The sequence below is a fragment of the Hippopotamus amphibius genome, chromosome 3 (assembly GCF_030028045.1).
Source record: "Hippopotamus amphibius kiboko isolate mHipAmp2 chromosome 3, mHipAmp2.hap2, whole genome shotgun sequence".
NCBI lineage: Eukaryota > Metazoa > Chordata > Mammalia > Artiodactyla > Hippopotamidae > Hippopotamus > Hippopotamus amphibius.
The window spans coordinates 26121494-26142152 of record NC_080188.1 but is presented as its reverse complement, the minus strand read 5'-3'; the positions used below and the strand labels follow the sequence as shown (position 1 = coordinate 26142152).

At 35.5% G+C, this 20659-nt stretch overlaps 1 protein-coding gene across 4 annotated transcripts in view; it reads left to right on the top strand.

The window, feature by feature from the left end:
* NFXL1 (nuclear transcription factor, X-box binding like 1) overlaps positions 1-20659 on the top strand; it is a 60866-nt gene that overhangs the window by 21490 nt on the left and 18717 nt on the right. For all 4 annotated transcript variants that reach the window (XR_009052760.1, XM_057728508.1, XM_057728507.1 and 1 more), the window contains 5 exons: positions 862-982; positions 1213-1372; positions 2110-2201; positions 8450-8471; positions 8897-9037. Coding sequence is in view for 3 of the 4 variants with exons in the window: in XM_057728508.1 (XP_057584491.1) it covers positions 862-982; positions 1213-1372; positions 2110-2201; positions 8450-8471; positions 8897-9037 (536 nt within the window). In the remaining variant the exon portion in view is untranslated. The remainder of the gene's footprint in view (positions 1-861; positions 983-1212; positions 1373-2109; positions 2202-8449; positions 8472-8896; positions 9038-20659) is intronic.

Below are 20659 nucleotides of genomic sequence, written 5' to 3'. Positions count from 1 at the left end.
AAGCCCTTAGGATGATGTCTAAGCCTTGGGGCAAACTTTATAGCCTGTTTAGAAAGATTTCTTTTCATTTGGTTTTTGTGTATTTCTACTCATAACAAAAGAAGGTAAAAAGCTGAAACACTAAAAAATGTTTCCTTTTGAAATGTTCAGAAGAGAAGTATTTGGAATTATAGCCTAAAATGAGCTTTTAGAATTTAGTCTTTCACAAAGCACGAGTAATGGAAAATTGACTGTACTTGTTAATAACCTGAGAGAAATCACTCTTATTGGAGAATTTATCTAAAAACAATGTACTTGAATAGATGTATGTATAAAACTAAGCCAAAAAAGATTATTGCTAACATTAGATTTTCGAAAGACTTAGCTCTGTTTTGCTTGTATAGTTTTGAATGAGTAATGTGTTAAATTTGTTACTTAGAACTTGTAGCAAATTTTAAAGAAAATTCTAAAACTTTTTATTGAAGTACCGGTGTAGATATAGAAAAGTATACAAATTGCAAGTGTACAGCTTGATGACTTTTTATAAACTGAACATAGCCACATAACCAGAACTCAGATTGTTAAGCAGAACATTACCAGCATTTCCGAAGCTTTTTGTGTCCTTTGTAATCATCATCCTGAATTTGAGCAGCATAGGTTAGTTTTTCCTGTTTATTTTATGTAAATGGAGTCATATACTATATACTCTTGGTGTCTGATTTCTTTTGCTTAACGTTGTATGTGTGAGGTTCATTCATGTAGCCTTTATCCTCATCATAGAGTATTCCATTGTGTGAATATACTAAACTTATTGATTCTACTGTTGATGGGAATTTGGGTAGTTAAGGAAATTTCTTTTTAAGTTTCAGACCTTTTTTTCAGGTAGTTGTTACCCCTGCCCAGAAAATGTAGAGGTGAAGTGCAATTGTGGTAATACAAAGGTGACAGTACCCTGTGGCCGAGAACGTACCACAAGACCCCCCAAGTGCAAAGAGCAGTGCAGGTTAGTACAAAACTCTGCACAGACTTGCATCTGGTGTTTTACAGGTTTAAATTCATATTGATTTTTAATTTTGTTAGTATTTTCAATTTTGCTTTAATGTTCTAAAGTGTTAGTATTCACAATATGCTCATTCTGCATGCAATCAGAAGATATACAAATAGATGATTGCACTTTAGATATAATTGTTCAATGATCGAAAGTAATTTAAAAAATTTTACTTTATGGTTTAGTCGACCACCAACTTGCCATCATACAAGTCAAGAAAAACATCGCTGTCACTTTGGCTCTTGTCCTCCATGTCATCAACCTTGCCAAAAGGTTTTGGAGAAATGTGGTCACTTATGTCCTGCTCCATGTCATGATCAAGCATTAATAAAGCAAACTGGCAGGGTAAGGAAACAATATTATTAAGAGATAATCCATTGCTGTGGGTCATATTTTCTTAATTTTACTTAGTCATTCAATAAGCAATGATTAAGCACTTATTGGGTATTAAACACTGTGATAGGGGCTGGGATATAAGGTAAATAAGACTTGGTCTTTTGCCTTAAGAAGCTCACCGTATAGAAAAGCAGAGAAACTAATAAATAAAAGTTTGCAAGTACAGTGTGATAGTCATGTTATAATCATCATACAGATGAGTTTGTCAGTCTTCCTTCATATTTTGTGGTTTAGGGTTATAAATATCTCCTGGTCTCCTCAAAGAGTCATTCATATATTCAATGAATATTTATTGAATCCTTACTATGTGTGAGGCATTCTTCTGGGTGTTGGGGAGACAATGGTGAACAAAATGAAGGAGGTTAAATTCTGTTGGTGGAATTTGGATTTTATAATCCTATGTTTTATTCTTTTGGCTTATGAGAAGTGAAGGAGGCTCTACTGCCTTTGTTCTGTCATTTGAAAACTGGAATCTGGCTCAATTTTTAATAAAAATGTGTTAGAGGGGAACAATCTGATAGAATTTAAGGATGGAAAAAATATTTCAATAAGCACAGTTTGTTGATTACTTGAAAAAATTTCAGCCTGCTTGAGCAGAGGATTTGTGGAACTGTTTTCTTAGATTCTTAAATTGGCCGTATGATTTAACCCCTCTGACTTAAAATTGTCATTTATTTTACTTGTAGCACCAGCCTGCAGGCCCTTGGGAACAGCCTTCTGAACCAGCATTTATTCAGACTGCGTTGCCTTGTCCTCCATGTCAAGTGCCTATTCCTATGTAAGTATTAGAATTTTAGCTTTTTAAAGAAATCTTTTGACACAGTTCAAAGTATATCTTAAGAAACTTCTCTTCTTCTTTCTTCAGTTCATCATTATTTCAGGCCTAGGCTATAGTCTCTCTTTCTGTTTCATTCTTTTCCAAATATATTTTGCATACTGCTTAAAACCCTCTTCTAGATATCTTTTTTGAGTCATTTTCCTCAGCTAGAGTTTGATGGGTCAGTATAGCCATTCCTACTCTCTTTTGGTTACTGTTTGCATGGATAAATGGACAAATTCTTAGAAACAAACCAACTGCTGTCACTGACTCAAGAAGAAGTAGAAAATGTGAATATACCTAGTAAAGAGACTGAATTGGTAACCAAAAACTTACCACAAAGAAAACCTCAGGACCAATGACTTCACTGGTGAATTCTACCGAACACTTCAAGAATTAACACCAGTGTTTCACTAAGGAGGGACATTTCCTGACTCATTCAGTGAGGCTAGTATTTCTCTGATAATAAACCAGAAAAAGACATCACAGGAAAACTACAGACCAATATCCCTTTTGAATATAGGTGCAAAAATTCTTAACCAGACACTAGCAAATTGAATTCAGCAACATGTAAAAAGAATTATACACCCTGACCAAGTGGGATCTATCCCAGAAATATGAAGTTGAATCACCATCAATCATTCATTCATCAGTTAATCAGATTTAAATTAATCACTGTTAATGCTTTATCAGTAGAATAAAGAGCAGTTGATAGATGCAGAAAAACATTTGATGAAATCTGACACACTTTCTTGATAAAAACACTCAACAATCTTGGGATAAAAGAGAACTTTCCCAGCTTGATGAAGGGCATATATGAAAATCCACAGTTAACATCACACTTAATGGTGAAAATTTTAATGCTTTCCCTCTTAAGATCAGGAACAAGACTAGGACATCTGTTCTGCCACTTCTGTTCAATACTGTACTAGAGGTGCTAGCTAGAGCAGTTAGACTAGAAAATGAAAAAGTAGAACTATTTGTATTTTCAAATGACATGATCATGTATATAGAAAATCCTAAGGAATCTTCATACAAGTTATTAGAGCTATTAAATAAGTTCAGAAAGGTTATAGGAAACATGATGGATATACAAAAGTCAATTTTATTTCTATACACTAACAATGAACAATCTGAAATTTGAATTAAGGAAACAGTTCCATTTCCAATAACATTAAGAAGAACAAACGTTTTGTTTATTTAACACATTTAATAAAAGAAATTTGAGATTTGTACACTGAGAACTATAAAACATTGTTATAAGAAATTAAAGAAGACCAAAGACTGTATAGTACTGGTACTCAGATAGACATAAAGATCAAGGGACTAGAACTGACAGTCCAGAAATAAATCCATTCATTTCTAGTCAATTGATTTTTGACAAGAGTGTCAGAATAATTAAATGGGGGAAAGAATGCTTTTTTCAACCAATGGTATTAGGATAACTGGATATTCGCATGGAAAAAAATGAACTCAGACCCCTACCTCACAACATGTATAAATAGTAACTCAAAATTGATCAGAGGCCTAAAAGTAAGAACTAAAACTATTAAACTCTTAGAAGAAAACATAGGTGTAAATCTTTGTGTTCTTGAATTAGGCATTGGTTTATTAGATATGACACCTAAAGCATAAGCAACAAGAGAAAAGATAAATTGAACTTTATGAAAATTAAGTCAAAGGACATTATCAAGAAATTGTGCTTTAAGGACACTACCAAAAACTTGAAAAGATAACCCACAGAATGGGAGACAATGTTTATAAATCGTATATCTTATAAGAGTGTATTATCCAGAATATATAAAGATTTCTTAGACTGAGAGACAAAAAGACAAATAATCCAATTTAAAAGTGGTCAAAGGCTTAGTATACATATTTCTCCAGAGAAGATCTACAAATGGCTAGTAAACACATGTGAAAAGATGCTCAATATCATTAATTGGGAAAATGTAAATCAAAACCACCTAGAGATAACCGTTTTACATCCACTAGGAAGGCTAAAATAAAAAAGACATATGATGTGTTGGTGAAGATATGGAGAAGTTGGAGCCATTATACATTGCTGTTGGGAATGTAAAATGTGTAACTGCTTTGGAAAACAGTTTGGTAGTTTCTCAGGAGACTAAACATAGAGTTATCATATGACCCAGCAATTTTACTCTTAGGACTCTACCCAAGAGAGTTGAAAATACAGGTCCATAGCAGTATTATTATTAATAGCCCAAAAAGTGAAAACATCTCAATTGTCTATCTACTGATGAATGGATAAACAAAATGTGGTATAGCCATACAATGGAATATTATTCAGCTGTAGAAATCCATGAATTACTGATACATTTACATATTATATGGATGAGCCTTGAAAACATTATTCTAAAGGAAAGAAGCCAGACACAAAAGGCCACATAATATTCGATTACATTTATGTGAAATGTCCAGAGTAGGCAAATCCATAGAGACAAAAGTAGGCTAGTGATTGCAGAGACAGGATCTCACAAGGAGACCATAGGGAGTGACTTCTGATAGTTTCAGGGTTTCTCTTTGGGTTATGAAAATATTCTAGAATTAAATAATGGCGATGGTTACGCAACCTTATGAATATACTGAACACCTCTGAATTGTACTCTTTAAAAGTATACATTTTATGGCATGTGAATCTTATCTCAGTTTTTTTTTTTAATAAATTTATTTATTTATTTATTGGCTGCTTTGGTTCTCTGTAGCTGTGCGCAGGCCTGCTCCAGTTTTGTTGCAGTGCGCAGGCTTCTCATTGCAGAGCACGGGCTCCAGGTGCACGGGCCTCAGTAGTTGTGGCTTGTGAGCTCTAAAGCACAGGCTCAGTAGCTGTGGCACACGGGCATAGTTGCTCTGCGGTACATGGAATCTTCCCAAATCAGGGATCGAACCCGTGTCCCCTGCATTGGCAGGTGGATTCCTAACCACTGCACCACCAGAGAGGTCCCAATCTCAGTTTTAAAAAGGAGAAAAACGTGTATGAAGATCCTTCTAACTTTAATATGATTTTTCAGTGACGTGTATAACAAAATTGTTATTATAAAGTATATATTAAAAAATATTACGTGTCACATGAACTATCCAGGTAATAAAATTTCTTATTAGCGTACAATGTTCATGTTTTCTTGTCCTCTTGTTTTAAAAATAACATTATGTTTAATAATTTGGCCATGTGATAAAATAATTCTGAACATGTACACGTAACACATAATTAATATGTGCTGCATCATTTAGGGTGCCTTTTGTTTCAAGTAACAAAAACCCTAAATAAAGAACGACCTTGTAACATTTATGCCTCGCACAGTTAGACTGGAGGTAGAATGGTTTCATGGTTAGTTAATCTGGTTAATTCAATGATATATCATTAAGGGCCTAGATTCTGTCTTTACATTTTATCCTATGTGTTCTCGTTGCTCTTAGACTATTTGTCCTTCTGATGAACTTCCTGTACAGTTAGTGAAGTTTCCTAAGGGAGAAATGGAAACTGTTTAAGGCTTCAACCATCGTTTTCTTCTTTAAAGACTGAGGAAACCTTTCCAGAAGCCCCATTTCACGTTTCATTGGCCAGAATAAAGATCACAAGACAATTTCTAAACCAGTCTCTTGAAAGGGAAATGAAATATTTGTTTTGTTTTTTTTTAATAGACTTTATTTTTTTTAGATGATTTTTTAGGTTTGCAGGAAAATCTCACAGAAACTACAAAGAGTTCCTGTATGGTCTTGCCACACACACACACAGTTTCCTTTGTTATTAATATTTTTCGTTAGTGTGGAATTGTACTCTTTAAAAGTATAAATTTTATGGTATATGAATTTTTATCTCAGTTTAAAAACCAAAAACATATGTATAAACATCCTTCTAACTCTGATATAATGATTTTTTACTGGCATGTATAGCAAAATTATTATTATGAAGTATATGTTGAAAAATATTATTTGTCACATGAACTGTCCATAATATAATTTGGATTTGGAACTATCCATAATATAATTTCTTTCTTAGAGTAGAATTTTTTACAGTTGAGAATGATATTGATGCATTATTACTAACTAAAGTCTGTAGTTTACCTTGGGGTTTACTTTTTCGATTGTATGGTCCATGAGTTTTGATAAATGCATAATCTGTTGTATCCACCATTACAGTACCATACAGAATAGTTTCACTGCCCTAAAAATGTCCTGTGCTACACTTGTTCATTTCTCACCTCCCCACCCCTCAAGCCCCTAGAAACTGTTGATGTTTTTACTATCTCTGTAGTTCTGCCTTTTTCAAAATGTCCTGTAGTTGGAATCCCACAGTATATATATAGCCTTTTTAGCATATTGCACTTAATAATATGCACTGATGTTTCCTTCATGTCTTTTTACATCTTGATAGCTCATTTCTTTTTATTGCTGAGTAATATTCTATTCTATGTGTGTACCGCAGTTTATTTATTCACCTATTGAAGAACATTTTGGTTGTTTCCAAGTTGTAGCAATTATGAAGAAAGCTGCTGTAAACATTCTTGTGCAGGTTTTTGTGTGGACAGTGTTTTGGATTTTAGCCATTCTACTAGTGTATAGTGGTATCTCGTTGTTTTAATTGGCAGTTCTCTAATGGAATATGATATTAAGCATCTTTTCAAATGCTTATTTGCCATTTGTATGTCCTCTTTGGTGAGGTGTCTGTTCTCTGTTCAAATGTTGCCCATTTAATTGGGTTGTTTGATTTTTTATTATTGAGTTTTTAAGAGCTTTTTTTTAAAAGATTTATTATTTATTTATTTACTTATTTATTTACCTGTTTGTCAGTTTTTGGCTGCATTGGGTCTTTGTTTCTGTGAGTGGGCTTTCTCTAATTGTGGCAAGCGGGGGCTTCTCAGTCTGGTGGCTTTTCTTGTTGTGGAGCACGGGTTCTAGGCTCATGGGCCTCAGTAGCTGTGGCAGGCAGGCTCAGTATTTGTGGCTTGCAGGCTTTAGAGTGCAGGCTCAGTAGTTGTGGCACGTAGGCTTAGTTGCTCTGTGCCACGTGGGATCTTCCCGGACCAGGGATCAAACCTGTGTGCCCTGCATTGGCAGGCAGATTCATAACCACTGCACCACCAGGGAAGTCCCTTTAAGAGTTCTTTTATATTTTAGATACAAGTTTTTTACCAGATATGTGTTTTCCAGATACTTTCTCCCAGTCTGGGCTTGTTTTTTCATTTAAGTGTTTTTGTTTAACCCATTCTCATTTAAATGTTTATGGCAGAGCAGATGTCTTTGGTTTAATGAAGTCCAACTTAACCATTTTTCTTTCATGGATCGTGCTTTTAGTGTTGTATTTAAAAAGTCATCACCAAACCTGAGGTCACCTAGATTTTCTCCTGTGTTTTATATTTTTGCATTTCATATGTAGGTCTGTGATCCATTTTGAATGAACTGCTATGAAAGGTATAGGGTCTGTTTGTATTTTTCCTATGTGGATGTTCCTTTGTTCCAGCACGAACTATTTGTTGAAAAGACTATCCTTTCTCCGTCAAAGAACAATTGGCTCTATCTGTGGGGGTCTGTTTCTGGGCTTTGTCTTTTGTTCCATTGATCTATTTGTCTGTTCTTTCACCAGTACCATACTGTCTTGATCACTGTAGCTTTATAGTAAGACTTGACGTTGGGTGGTGTCAATCCTGTGCCTTTGTTCTTCAGTACTGTGTTGGCTATTGTGGGGTTTTTGTCTTTCTGTATAGACCTTAGAATCGGTTCGTTGATATCCACAAAATAAGTTGCTGGGGTTTTGATTGGAATTGTGTTGAATCTGGATGAAGTTGACATTTTAACAGCATTGCACCTTTCTATAGATGAACATGAACTGTCTCGCCATGTATTTAGATCTTCTTTGATTTCTTTCATCAGTGTCTTGTAGTTTTCTTTATATAGATCTTTATTTTTTTTGATTTATATCTAAGTAATTCATTTTTTGTGTGTGCTAGTATAAATGGTGGTGTGTTTTTAATTTCAAATTCCAAGTTGTTCATTACTGGTATATATGGAAAGCAGTTGGCTTTTGTATATTTACTTTGTATTCTGCAACCTTTCTGTAATCACTTATTATTTCCATATGTGCTTATTTTTTATTCTTAATGGAAAAACTAGTAGAGTTAGCATCTTTGCCTTAAAAATATTCTTTTTGAAGAATGTATAATGTTTTGATTCATTTTATTTTTTTCTTATAGGGAATGTCTTGGGAAGCATGAGGTGAGTTATAGGCACAAACTTTAAGTAAAGCTTGTAATCTGTGTACCTCTTTTATATGATGGTTGTTAGAAATAACAAAGTCAATATATTTTTTTAGTGCTCTAAAAAGTACAGGAGTTGGTCTACTAATTTTTAAAATATACAGTGCTTTTATTTGAGAATTAGCCTACATATATGCATTCACTGCAGAATCAGTACACTGAATTTCCCTTTTAGGAATAGAATGTTTTGCTTCTTGGCATTCATTCTTTAGATTTTTTGGATGGGTTATTTTGATTTTGATAACAATTATTAATGAAAATGTATTAGATGAAAACTTGTTCTCAAATGATAACAGAGTCATTTTACAAACATGCTTCCGATAGATGTTGTGTGTATGTGTGTGTGTATGTTGCTCATTTTCCTTGGTTTTTTTAAATTTTAAGGTGAGCCCACTACCATGCCATGCTGTAGGACCCTACTCTTGTAAGAGAGTTTGTGGACGAACCTTAGATTGTCAGAATCATACCTGTATGAAAGAGTGCCACAAAGTAACTGAAATTGATTCAAGCACTGACAAAAACAAGGTAATGTCCTTGGGTTGAATATATACATGCCTACAGTATGCTTGAAACATTTTTTTCAATAATTTTGCCGTAAATATTTTCCATTTTGCTATAACTTCCTGTTTCCTTTTTCTTGCCCTCATCCCTTCTCCTTCCTTGCCTAAGACAACCAACTTTAACAGCTTGGTGTATATTTCTCTGTATCTTTGTGGTAGCTCATAATAATATGCCTTTTAATTTGGTACTTTTTTACATTCTATACCTGTGTTAATACATAGGGTTTGATTTTATGATAAAAGTACAGAAATTGTGTCTCTTTTTAGATAGTAAGTAGCAGTATCACCTCTACTGCCATCCATTTATGTCTCTGAGTTTAGCCTGAAGCATTTGCTCTCAGCTATTTTTTAAACCTAATACATGTGGTAGATGATGTTCACAATTTTAGTAAATTCTCAAGCTTTTGTTGGAAGTAAATACCATCACAGATATGGGATATGTGTAAGTTGTATGAAATTTACTGAAAGCATTTTACAAGCATATGAGAAATCAACCATTCAGAGATGTCTAGAAATTGGCCATTTTGCAAGGAAAAATAAATGTAGCTAATCAAATTTTAAGTAATATTAAATTTTATTTTTAAAATAGTTTTTTTCCTAGGTTTCCATTCTGTAGAGAATCATAATAATATTAGTAAGTGTGCTTAACAAGGAATAAGCCAAACATTTTAAGCTTCATTTTAGTATTAAGTAACATTACATTCACAAATGTTTAAATTATTACTATGAATTGTGTTATTGAAAATTTCACTTGCATTATTAGATATTTTGATCTTTGATTTGGTAATTGTAATGCATGACAACATAAATGTCCATAGTATCATTCTTTCTCATGTGCAGATATATATGTAAATTGTATTGCTTATAATTTCTTCGAGTCATGCCTTGATCCTCAATAAAAATGTTCTCATGATAAAATGAAAAAGATACTGGCATTATAAAATCAAACTAACATAATGATTCAAAATCACTTTAACTAGTTAGAGAAGAGCTGCTGTATGGCTTTCCTCTAATACACTTCCAGAATATCAGATGAGCCAGAAAAAACTCATTTTAAGAAGTGATATGACAATGATTGGGGAATTACCTTGGATTATCCCAGCATGGTTTCCTAGACAGCCAGTAGCTGTGGCAAAATATGGGTTATAAGTTATGTGCAGTTCCTCTCAATTTAGCTGCAGGTCCATCCCTGTCTCCCATTTAGGGAAGACTACTGCAGTGTGAGTGGAAATTATATTATTTGGGGGGATGACATTGCAATTATTCTAATTTGCATATTAAAGTTTAAATAATTCAGAAACTTTAAAAATTAATTCCTTACTGTAACATCTCAATTGAGACCCACTGGAGAAAGGCTCCTACTAGGTTTCTGTTGACCGAAATGCCTCTGGAATTTTTAATGCAGTTTCTACCTTGAGGTATAGCACAGAGCCTGTAACTTGGCAGGTATTCCATAAGTGTTTATTGAATTGACTGAAATCAAAGCTCTTTTGCTTCTTACCTCTGCTCTGGTCTCCTTCCCTTGCCTTACCCTCAGATCTCAGTCCAGTCAATGCTATTCTTATGTGGGCTGGCTCTGTTTGATACCATTAGCAGCAAATATACCCTAATTTATTGGCTGTAATGAGTGGGAGTTTTGGTTAACTGGGGAAAGGTGTGAGGATGATGGCACTTGAAATAGTGTGTATTTCACAAGCAAACATGGTCTGAAATATTTTTTGATTGATTGAAAGAAATACTGTAATAAGCACAGTTTTTTTTCTCTTTGAGAAAAATCTGTCGTCAAAACCAATATGTATATGTACACGTACATAATCACACATACATGCACATACATATGCATTTCTTCTGTATTATGTGTGTTACGGACCCTTGCCACTAAGAGTGCTGTCTGCAAACCAGTGGCATTGGCATCACCTGGAATCTTGTTAAAAATGCAAAATCTCAGGCTCCACCTCAGCATTTTAACAAGATTCCCAAGGGATTGTTAATACACAAAAATGTTTGAGAATCATTGGTAACGGCAATATATGTCACACACAAAAAAAGAAATTCATTTATTCATCAAGCTTGATAAGAGACTAGAACTTAGTTATCCCAGTCACTAAAAAGAAGGATAATTCTGTAACTGATGGAGGTGCATTGACAATCATAGTACAGTATATAAATGTATCAAATTAACATGTTGAACACCTTAGAATTACATTATGTCAGATATATTTCAATAAAATGAGGGGAAAAAAAGACTTTCACTTATCAAGGTTACTTTTTCAATTTGTGGTAATAACCCAAATGTTTATTTTGTTTTCCTTCTCGTCATCCTATTACTTACAATTAGGGTCTTTCCCCTCTCTGGATTTCCAGAATGTCATTTAAAAGCTGATAAGATTTTTTTTCTAAGAACTTTTATTGAGATACAGTTAACAGACAGTAAACTGCATATATTTAGAGTGTACAATTTGGCATCCCAATCTCCCAGTTCATCCCCGCCCCCGCAACCCTCTCTGCTTTCCCCACTTGGTGTCCATATGTTTGTTCTCTACATCTGTGTCTCTGTTTCCGCCTTGCAGACCTGTTGATTTTTACCATTTTTCTATATTCTGCATATGTGTGTTAATATACAATATTTGTTTTTCTCTTTCTGACTCACTTCACTCTGTATGACAGTCTCTAGGTCCGTCCATGTCTCTACAGATGTCCCAGTTTCATTGCTTTTTACAGCTGAGTAATATTCCATTCTATGTATGTACCACATCTTTTTTATCCATTCATCTCTTGATGGACATTTAGGTTGCTTCCATGTCCTGGCTATTGTAAATAGTGCTGCAATGAACATTGGAGTCCACGTGTCTTTTTGAGTTATGGTGTTCTCTGGGTATATGCCCAGCAGTGGGATTGCTGGGTCATATGGTAACTCTATTTTTAGTTTTGCAAGGAACCTCCATACTGTTTTCCATAGTGGCTGTATCAATTTACATTCCCACTGGCAGTGCAGTAGCGTTCCCTTTTCGCCACACCCTCTCCAGCATTTACTGTTTGTAGATTTTCTGATGATGCCCTTTCTAACCGGTGTGAGGTGATACCTCATTGTCTTTTTTTTTTTTTTATTATTATTATTATTTTTTGGGGGTACACCAGGTTCAATCATCTGTTTTTATACACATATCCCCGTATTCCCTCCCTTCCTTGACTCCCCCCCCCTCGAGTCCCCCCCACCCTCCCCGCCCCAGTCCTCTAAGGCATCTTCCATCCTCGAGTTGGACTCCCTTTGTTATACAACAACTTCCCTCTGGCTATCTATTTTACAGTTGGTAGTATATATATGTCTGTGCTACTCTCTCGCTTCGTCTCAGCTTCCCCTTCACCCCCTGCCCCCTCCCATACCTCGAGTTCTCCAGTCCATTCTCTGTATCTGCATCCTTGTTCTTGTCACTGAGTTCATCAGTACCATTTTTAGATTCTGTATATGTGAGTTAGCATACAATATTTGTCCTTCTCTTTCTGACTTACTTCACTCTGTATGACAGATTGTAGTTCTATCCACCTCATTACATATAGCTCCATCTCATCCCTTTTTAGAGCTGAGTAATATTCCATTGTATATATATGCCACATCTTCTGTATCCATTCATTTGTTGATGGGCATTTAGGTTGCTTCCATGTCCTGGCTATTGTAAATAGTGCTGCAATAAACATGATGGTACAAGTTTCTTTTGGGATTATGGTTTTCTTTGGGTATATGCTCAGTAGTGGGATTACTGGATCATATGGTAATTCTATTTGTAGTTTTTTAAGGAACCTCCAAATTGTTTTCCATAGCGGCTGTACCAACTTACAGTCCCACCAACAGTGCAGGAGAGTTCCCTTTTCTCCACACCCTCTCCAGCATTTGTGGTTTCCAGATTTTGTGATGATGGCCATTCTGACTGGTGTGAGGTGATACCTCATTGTAGCTTTGACTTGCATTTCTCTGATGATGAGTGATGTGGAGCATCTTTTCATGTGTGTGTTGGCCATCTGTATGTCTTCTTTGGAGAAATGTCTCTTTAGGTGTTCCGCCCATTTGTGGATTGGGTTATTTGCTTTTTTGGTATTAAGCTGCATGAGCTGCTTGTATATTTTGGAGGTTAATCCTTTGTCCATTGTTTCATAGGCAATTATTTTTTCCCATTCTGAGGGTTGCCTTTTAGTCGTGTTTATGGTTTCTTTCACTGTGCAAAAGCTTTTAAGTTTCATGAGGTCCCATTTGTTGATTCTTGATTTTATTTCCATGATTCTAGGAGGTGGGTCAAAAAGGATCTTGCTTTGATGGATGTCATAGAGTGTTCTGCCTATGTTTTCCTCTAGGAGTTTTATAGTGTCTGGCCTTACATGTAGGTCTTTAATCCATTTGGAGTTTATTTTTGTGTATGGTGTTAGGAAGTGTTCTAATTTCATTCTTTTACATGTTGCTGTCCAATTTTCCCAGCACCACTTATTGAAGAGGCTGTCTTTTTTCCATTGTATATTCGTGCCTCCTTTGTCAAAGATAAGGTGCCCATATGTGCTTGGGTTTACCTCTGGGTTCTCTTTTCCATTCCATTGATCTTCCTTTCTATTTTTGTGCCAGTACCATACTGTCTTGATCACTATGGCCTTGTAGTATAGTTTGAAGTCAGGAAGCCTGATTCCACCACCTCCATCTTTCCTTCTCAAGATTGCTTTGGCTATTCGGGGTCTTTTGTGTTTCCATACAAATCATAAGATTTCTTGCTCTAGTTCTGTGAAAAATGCCCTTGGTAATTTGATAGGGATTGCATTGAATCTGTAAATTGCTTTGGGTAGTACAGACATTTTCACGATGTTGATTCTTCCAATCCAGGAACATGGTATGTCCCTCCATCTGTTTGTGTCGTCTTTGATTTCTTTCATCAGTGTCTTAAAGTTTTCTGCATACAGATCTTTTGCCTCCTTAGGCAGGTTTATTCCTAGGTATTTTCTTCTTTTGGTTGCAATGGTGAATGGGAGAGTTTCCTTAATTTCTCTTTCTGCTCTTCTGTTGTTAGTGTATAGGAATGCAAGAGATTTCTGCGCATTAATTTTGTATCCTGCTACTTTACTAAACTCATCAATGAGTGCTAGCAGTTTTCTGGTAGAGTCTTTAGGGTTTTCTATATATAATATCATGTCATCTGCAAAGAGTGACAATTTTACTTCTTCTTTTCCAATTTGGATTCCTTTAATTTCTTTTTCTTCTCTGATTGCTGTGGCTAACACTTCCAAAACTATGTTGAATAATAGTGGTGAGAGTGGACACCCTTGTCTTGTTCCTGTTCTTAGAGGGAATTCTTCCAGTTTTTCCCCATTGAGAATGATGCTGGCTTTTGGTTTTTCATATATGGCTTTTATTATGTTGAGGTAATTTCCTTCTATGCCCATTTTCTGGAGAGCTTTTATCATAAATGGATGTTGAACTTTGTCAAAAGCTTTTTCTGCATCTATTGAAATGATCATATGGTTTTTATCCTTCAATTTGTTGATATGATGTATCACGTTGATTGATTTGCGTATATTGAAGAATCCTTGCATCCCAGGGATAAACCCCACTTGATCATGGTGTATGATTTTTTTAATGTGCTGTTGGAGTCTGTTAGCTAGTATTTTGTTGAGGATTTTTGCCTCTATATTCATCAGTGATATTGGCCTGTAATTGTCTTTTTTTGTGACATCTTTGCCTGGTTTTGGTATCAGGGTGATGGTAGCCTCATAGAATGAGTTTGGGAGTGTTCTGCCTTCTGCAATATTTTGGAAGAGTTTGAGAAGGATAGGTGTTAACTCTTCCCGAAATGTTTGATAGAATTCGCCCGTGAACCCATCTGGTCCTGGGCTTTTGTGTGTTGGGAGATTTTTAATTACTGCCTCAATTTCCGTACTTGTGATGGGTCTGTTCATGGTTTCTATTTGTTCCTGGTTCAGTCTTGGAAGATTGTATTTTTCTAAGAATGTATCCATTACTTCCAAGTTATCCAATTGATTGGCATATAGTTGCTTGTAGTAGTCTCTCATGATGTTTTGTATTTCTTTTTTTTTTTTTTTTTTAATTAATTAATTAATTTATTTATTTTTGGGGGGGGGTACACCAGGTTCAATCATCCGTTTTTATACACATATCCCCGATGTTTTGTATTTCTGAGGTGCCCGTTGTTACTTCTCCTTTTTCATTTCTAATTCTGTTGATTTGCATCTTCTCCCTTTTTTTCTTGATGAGTCTGGCTAATGGTTTATCAATTTTGTTAATCTTCTCAAAGAACCAGCTTTTAGTTTTATTTATTTTTCTTATGGTTTCTTTCCTTTCTTTTTCATTTATTTCTGCTCTGATCTTTATGATTTCTTTCCTTCTGCTCACTTTGGGGTTTCTTTGTTCTTCTTTCTCTAGTTGTTTGAGGTGTAAGGTTAGGTTGTTTATTCGATCATTTTCTTGTTTCTTAAGGTAGGACTGTATTGCTATAAACTTCCCTCTTAGAACTGCTTTTGCTGTGTCCCATAGGTTTTGGGTTGTTGTGTTTTTATTGTCATTTGTTTCTAGATATTTTTTGATTTCCTCTTTGATTTCTTCAGTGATTCCTTGGTTGTTTAAGAGTGAATTGTTTAGCCTCCATGTGTTTGTATTTTTTGCAGTTTTTTTCCTGTAATTGATATCTAGTCTCATGGCGTTGTGGTCTGAGATGATGCTTGATATGATTTCAATTTTCTTGAATTTGCTGAGGTTTGATTTGTGACCCAAGATGTGATCTATCCTGGAAAATGTTCCGTGTGCACTTGAGAAGAAAGTGTAGTCTGTCGTTTTTGGATGGAATGTCCTATAAATATCAATTAAGTCGAGATGGTCTAATGTGTTATTTAAAGCTTGTGTGTCTTTATTTATTTTCTGTTTGGATGATCTGTCCATTGATGTCAGTGGGGTGTTCAAGTCTCCCACTATTATTGTGTTACTGTTGATGTCCCCTTTCATAGCTGTTAGCATTTGCCTTATGTATTGAGGTGCTCCTATATTGGGGGCATAGATATTTACCATTGTGATATGTTCTTCTTGAATGGATCCCTTGATCATTATGTAGTGTCCTTCCTTGTCTCTTGTAATAGTCTTTACTTTAAAGTCTAATTTATCTGATATGAGTATTGCTACTCCAGCTTTCTTTTGACTTCCATTTGCATGCAATATCATTTTCCATCCCTTTACTTTCAGTCTATATGTATCCCTTGGTCTGAAGTGGGTTTCTTGTAGGCAGCATATAGAAGGGTCTTGTTTTTGTATCCATTCAGCCAGTCTGTGTCTTTTGGTTGGAGCATTTAATCCATTTACATTTAAAGTGATTATTGACATGTGTGTTCCAATTCCCATTTTCTGAATTGTTTTGGGTTTGTATTTGTAGGTGTTTTCCTTTTCTTGTGTTTCCTACTTAGAGAAGTTCCTTTAGCACTTGTTGTAAGGCTGGTTTGGTGGTGCTGAATTCTCTTAACTTTTGCTTGTCTGGAAAGCTTTTGATTTCTCCCTCAAATCTGAATGAGATTCTTGCTGGGTAGAGTATTCTTGGCTGTAGGTTTCTCTCTTTCAGGACTTTCAGTATATCCTGCCATTCCCTTCTGGCCTGCAGAGTTTCTGGAGAAAGGTCAGCTGTTATCCTGATGGGTTTTCCCTTATATGTTGTTTGTTGCTTTTCTCTTGCTGCTTTTAATATTTTTTCTTTGTGTTTAATTGTCGTTAGTTTGATTAATATGTGTCTTGGTGTATTTCTCCTTGGGTTTATTCTGTATGGGACTCTCTGTGCTTCTTGGACTTGGTTAATTATTTCCTTTCCCATGTTGGGGAAATTTTCCACTAGAACCTCTTCAAATATTTTCTCAGACCCTTTCTTGTTTTCTTCTTCTTCTGGGATGCCTATAATTCGAATGTTGGTACACTTAATGTTATCACTGAGGTCTCTGAGACTGTCTTCTAATCTTTTTATTCTTTTTTCTTTTTCCTGCTCTGTGGTGTTTATTTCCCCCATTCTATCTTCCAACTCACTTATTCGTTCTTCTGCCTCAGTCATTCTGCTGGTTATAGCATCTAGAGTATTTTTAATTTCCGTTATTTTGTTATCCATTGCTGTTTGTTTTTCTGAGTTCTTATGAACTGTTTCTTGTACTTTCTCTATTTTGTTATCGAGATTTTGTATCATTTTTACTATCATTACTCTAAATTCTTTTTCAGGCATTTTTCCTATTTCCTCCTCATTTATTTGGTCTTGTGGGTTTTTTTCCTGCTCCTTTGCCTGCATGGTGTTTCTTTGTTTCCTCATGGTTGTCCAAACTTTTGGGGTTGCTTGTCCTGGCGATAGAGGTGTTTATAGAAGACTATGCAAGCCTCAGACTAATGTCCAAGTATTGGATTAAACGAATATTAAGTCTAGGAAACACATACATGTATAAGACACAGAATTACTGAATCCGTTAGGGCATAAGGCTCTAGAAAAACCTGACAGAACCCCAGTGTGCTATCAGATATTCAAAGAGAAACCCAGCAGAAATTGACAACTGAAACAGAACAAATCAGAGACAAAAGCAAAAGCAAAGAAACAAACAAATAACACCTTACACATACAAACATTAATCCAGGGAGATTTTGTAAGCTAGGATCAAATATAGAAAAGAGCCAGAGTAACACCAGAGAGAATGGAGATTCTCAGAATGTAATTAGACAACTGTACTAAGAACTACGATAAAGACAAGGCTAATATTAAATACCAAGGCAGTGCGTCATCTGGAGAATAGAGCAAGGAGTCTGAGCAGACCAATAGTGTTGCTTATAAGTATGTTAAGATAAAATAAACTTAAAATGGCTGGAAGAAAGGGGAACAGAAGAGCGTAATGTGGTTGGAAATATGCAAATAAAAAGAAAGGAATAGAAATGTATAAAAGATAGGGATGAAAGGAAAGTATGAGAGATATATTGTCCGTACTACCAAAAACTTAGCTAGATATAGAAGTATATAAAAAGGCGAAAAGAAAAAGAAAAAAAAAAGAAAAAATATCATTAAAAAATTATGTTATAAAACTTGTAGATCCCTTAGGGCTAAGATTGTATTTAATAAAGAAAAAAAAAAAAAGAGAGAGAAAAAGAAAAAAAAAAAAATCCAGAACTGATCCCAGAATGGACCAGTTCAATAGGTATTGATACTACTATTTCTGTTTCCTTAGCGTCTCAGCTGTAAGTGTCCTTCTCCTTGCCTTGGGTTTTTTTGCGTTATTCTGTGACCAGCAGAGGTTCCTTTATTGTTTGTCTGTAAGCGTCGGTGTGTGGGGAGGGAGAGGGTACAATAGTGGCTCCTTCTCCTGGGAGTGAGTGAGCAGTGGCACACTGTTGTTTCAGTCGGGCTTGGGGGTGCCGGCTATGTCGGGCTCCCCGCAGTCTTTCTGGTGTCCGAGGCCGTCTGCTGGTGTTCAGCTGGTTCTCTGTGGGAATTACTGCGTCCTTCCGTGCATTCCCAATGCATCTGTGGAGAGGGATGCACTCCACATCTCTCTTCTTCGCTGCCATCTTTTCTCCCCTCATTGTCGTTTTGATTTGCATTTCTCTAACAATTAGTGGTGTTGAGCAGCTTTTCATGTGCCTCTTGGCCATTTCTCTTTGGAGAAATGCCTATTTAGGTCTTCTGCCCATTTTTGGATTGGGTTGTTTGTTTTTTGATATTGAGCTGGATGAACTGTTTATATATTTTGGAGCTTAATCCTTTGTCTGTTGATTCATTTGCAAATATTTTCTCCCATTCTGAGGGTTGTCTTTTCGTCTTGCTTATAGTTTCCTTTGCTGTGCAGAAGCTTTGAAGTTTCATTAGGTCCCACTTATTTATTTTTGTTTTTATTTCCATTACTCTAGGAGGTGGATCAAAAAAGATCTTGCTGTGATTTATGTCGAAGAGTGTTTTTCCTATATTTTCCTCTAGGAGTCTTATAGTGTCTGGCCTTACATTTAGGTCTCTAATCCATTTGGAGTTTATTTTTGTGTATAGTGTTAAGGAGTGTTCTAATTTCATTCTCTTACATGTAGCTGTCCAGTTTTCCCAGCACCACTTATTGAAGAGGTTGTCTTTTCTCCATTGTATATCCTTGACACCTTTGTCATAGATTAGTTGACCATAGTTTATCTCTGGGTAAAAGCTGATAAGATTGATTGGGGAATTATTGTGGATTATCCCAATATTTCTCCGTGAGTTCAGACTTCTGTGTTCTTTTTTAAAAATGAGAACTGCATAAGCTGTTTGACAGCTGGACTTTCTGTATTTTTTAATTAAGATAGTTTCTCCTGGAAGACAGAACTTGATGTTGGACATGATCCAGAAAGATAGCTTAACAAGTATAGATTCAGTGATTTTTTTTTCTTCCATAGCTTGAAGGAACCTCCTGTCATCAGTATAATGCTGTTTTGCAGATAGGGAAACTGAAGTTTCTCAAATGAATCGTTCATAATCATAAAACAAGAGAATAGCAATTCAGAAAGTAGTATCCCCAATGTCTTAACTCCTATCCTAGTATGCTCTTCTATGCGCGTTATTAAATGGAGATTGTTGCAGGTGTGCAACACAGCCAGGAAGAAATACATGAAATAGACTGTGTGTTATCTTTGGTTATGTTTGCATATTGTGTGATTCATTGGTTATTCTCCCAATCTTTCCCATTTCAGAAAGCTAAATTACCATCTTACCCAGTTGTTGTAGGTCAAAGACATAGGAACATTGCTTGATTGCTTTCTTACCTTCATTGTCCTTGTTCCACAGCAAATCTTATTAGGTTTATCTTCAAAATAGATTGTAAATCTGATCCTTGCTCATAACCTCTACCACTCACATCCTCATCCGGGTCACCATCATTTCTTACCTAGATTTCTGCAATATTTTCCCAACCAACCATCCTACTCCCACTTTTGTCTTACTACATCAGCCAGATTCATCTTTTAAAAATGTAAGTCAGGTGTCATTTCCCTGTTCCAAAACCCTTCAGTAGCTTTCAGTTACTCTCAGAATAAAATTCAAAGGCCTTACAGTGCCCTGTAAGGCTTTATAATGATCTAACTTCTGACTACCTTTCCTGCCTCTTCTCTCATCACTCCCTTGCTCACTTCTATTTCTGGTCTTGCTATTTCTTGAATATTCCAGGTTTGTTCTTAACCTTAGAGCCTTTGCACCTATTATCCTGTTATCTGGAACTCTACATTCTTATGACTTTCTCACTTATTTAACTCAATTTCATTTCAAATATGAACTTAATCAGGTAGGCTTCCTTGTTGCTACTGTTACTCTCTCTTATCCTGCTTTATCTTTTCTCAGAATATTTATGGAGACATTCTGTTATGTTTTTTACCTTCCCCACTTAAATGTAAATTCCTTAAGCCAGGGATCCTCTCTAATCTTGCATATTCCCAGTGTGTGGAACAGTACCTGGCACATAATGCTGAGTAAGTATTTATGGAATAAATCAATATACTTTTAAAATAAAAAAAGAAATTATAGGGGAATGTTTCATAATCGAAACACTTTTTCTTTTTAATCCTACATGTCAAAAATAGCTT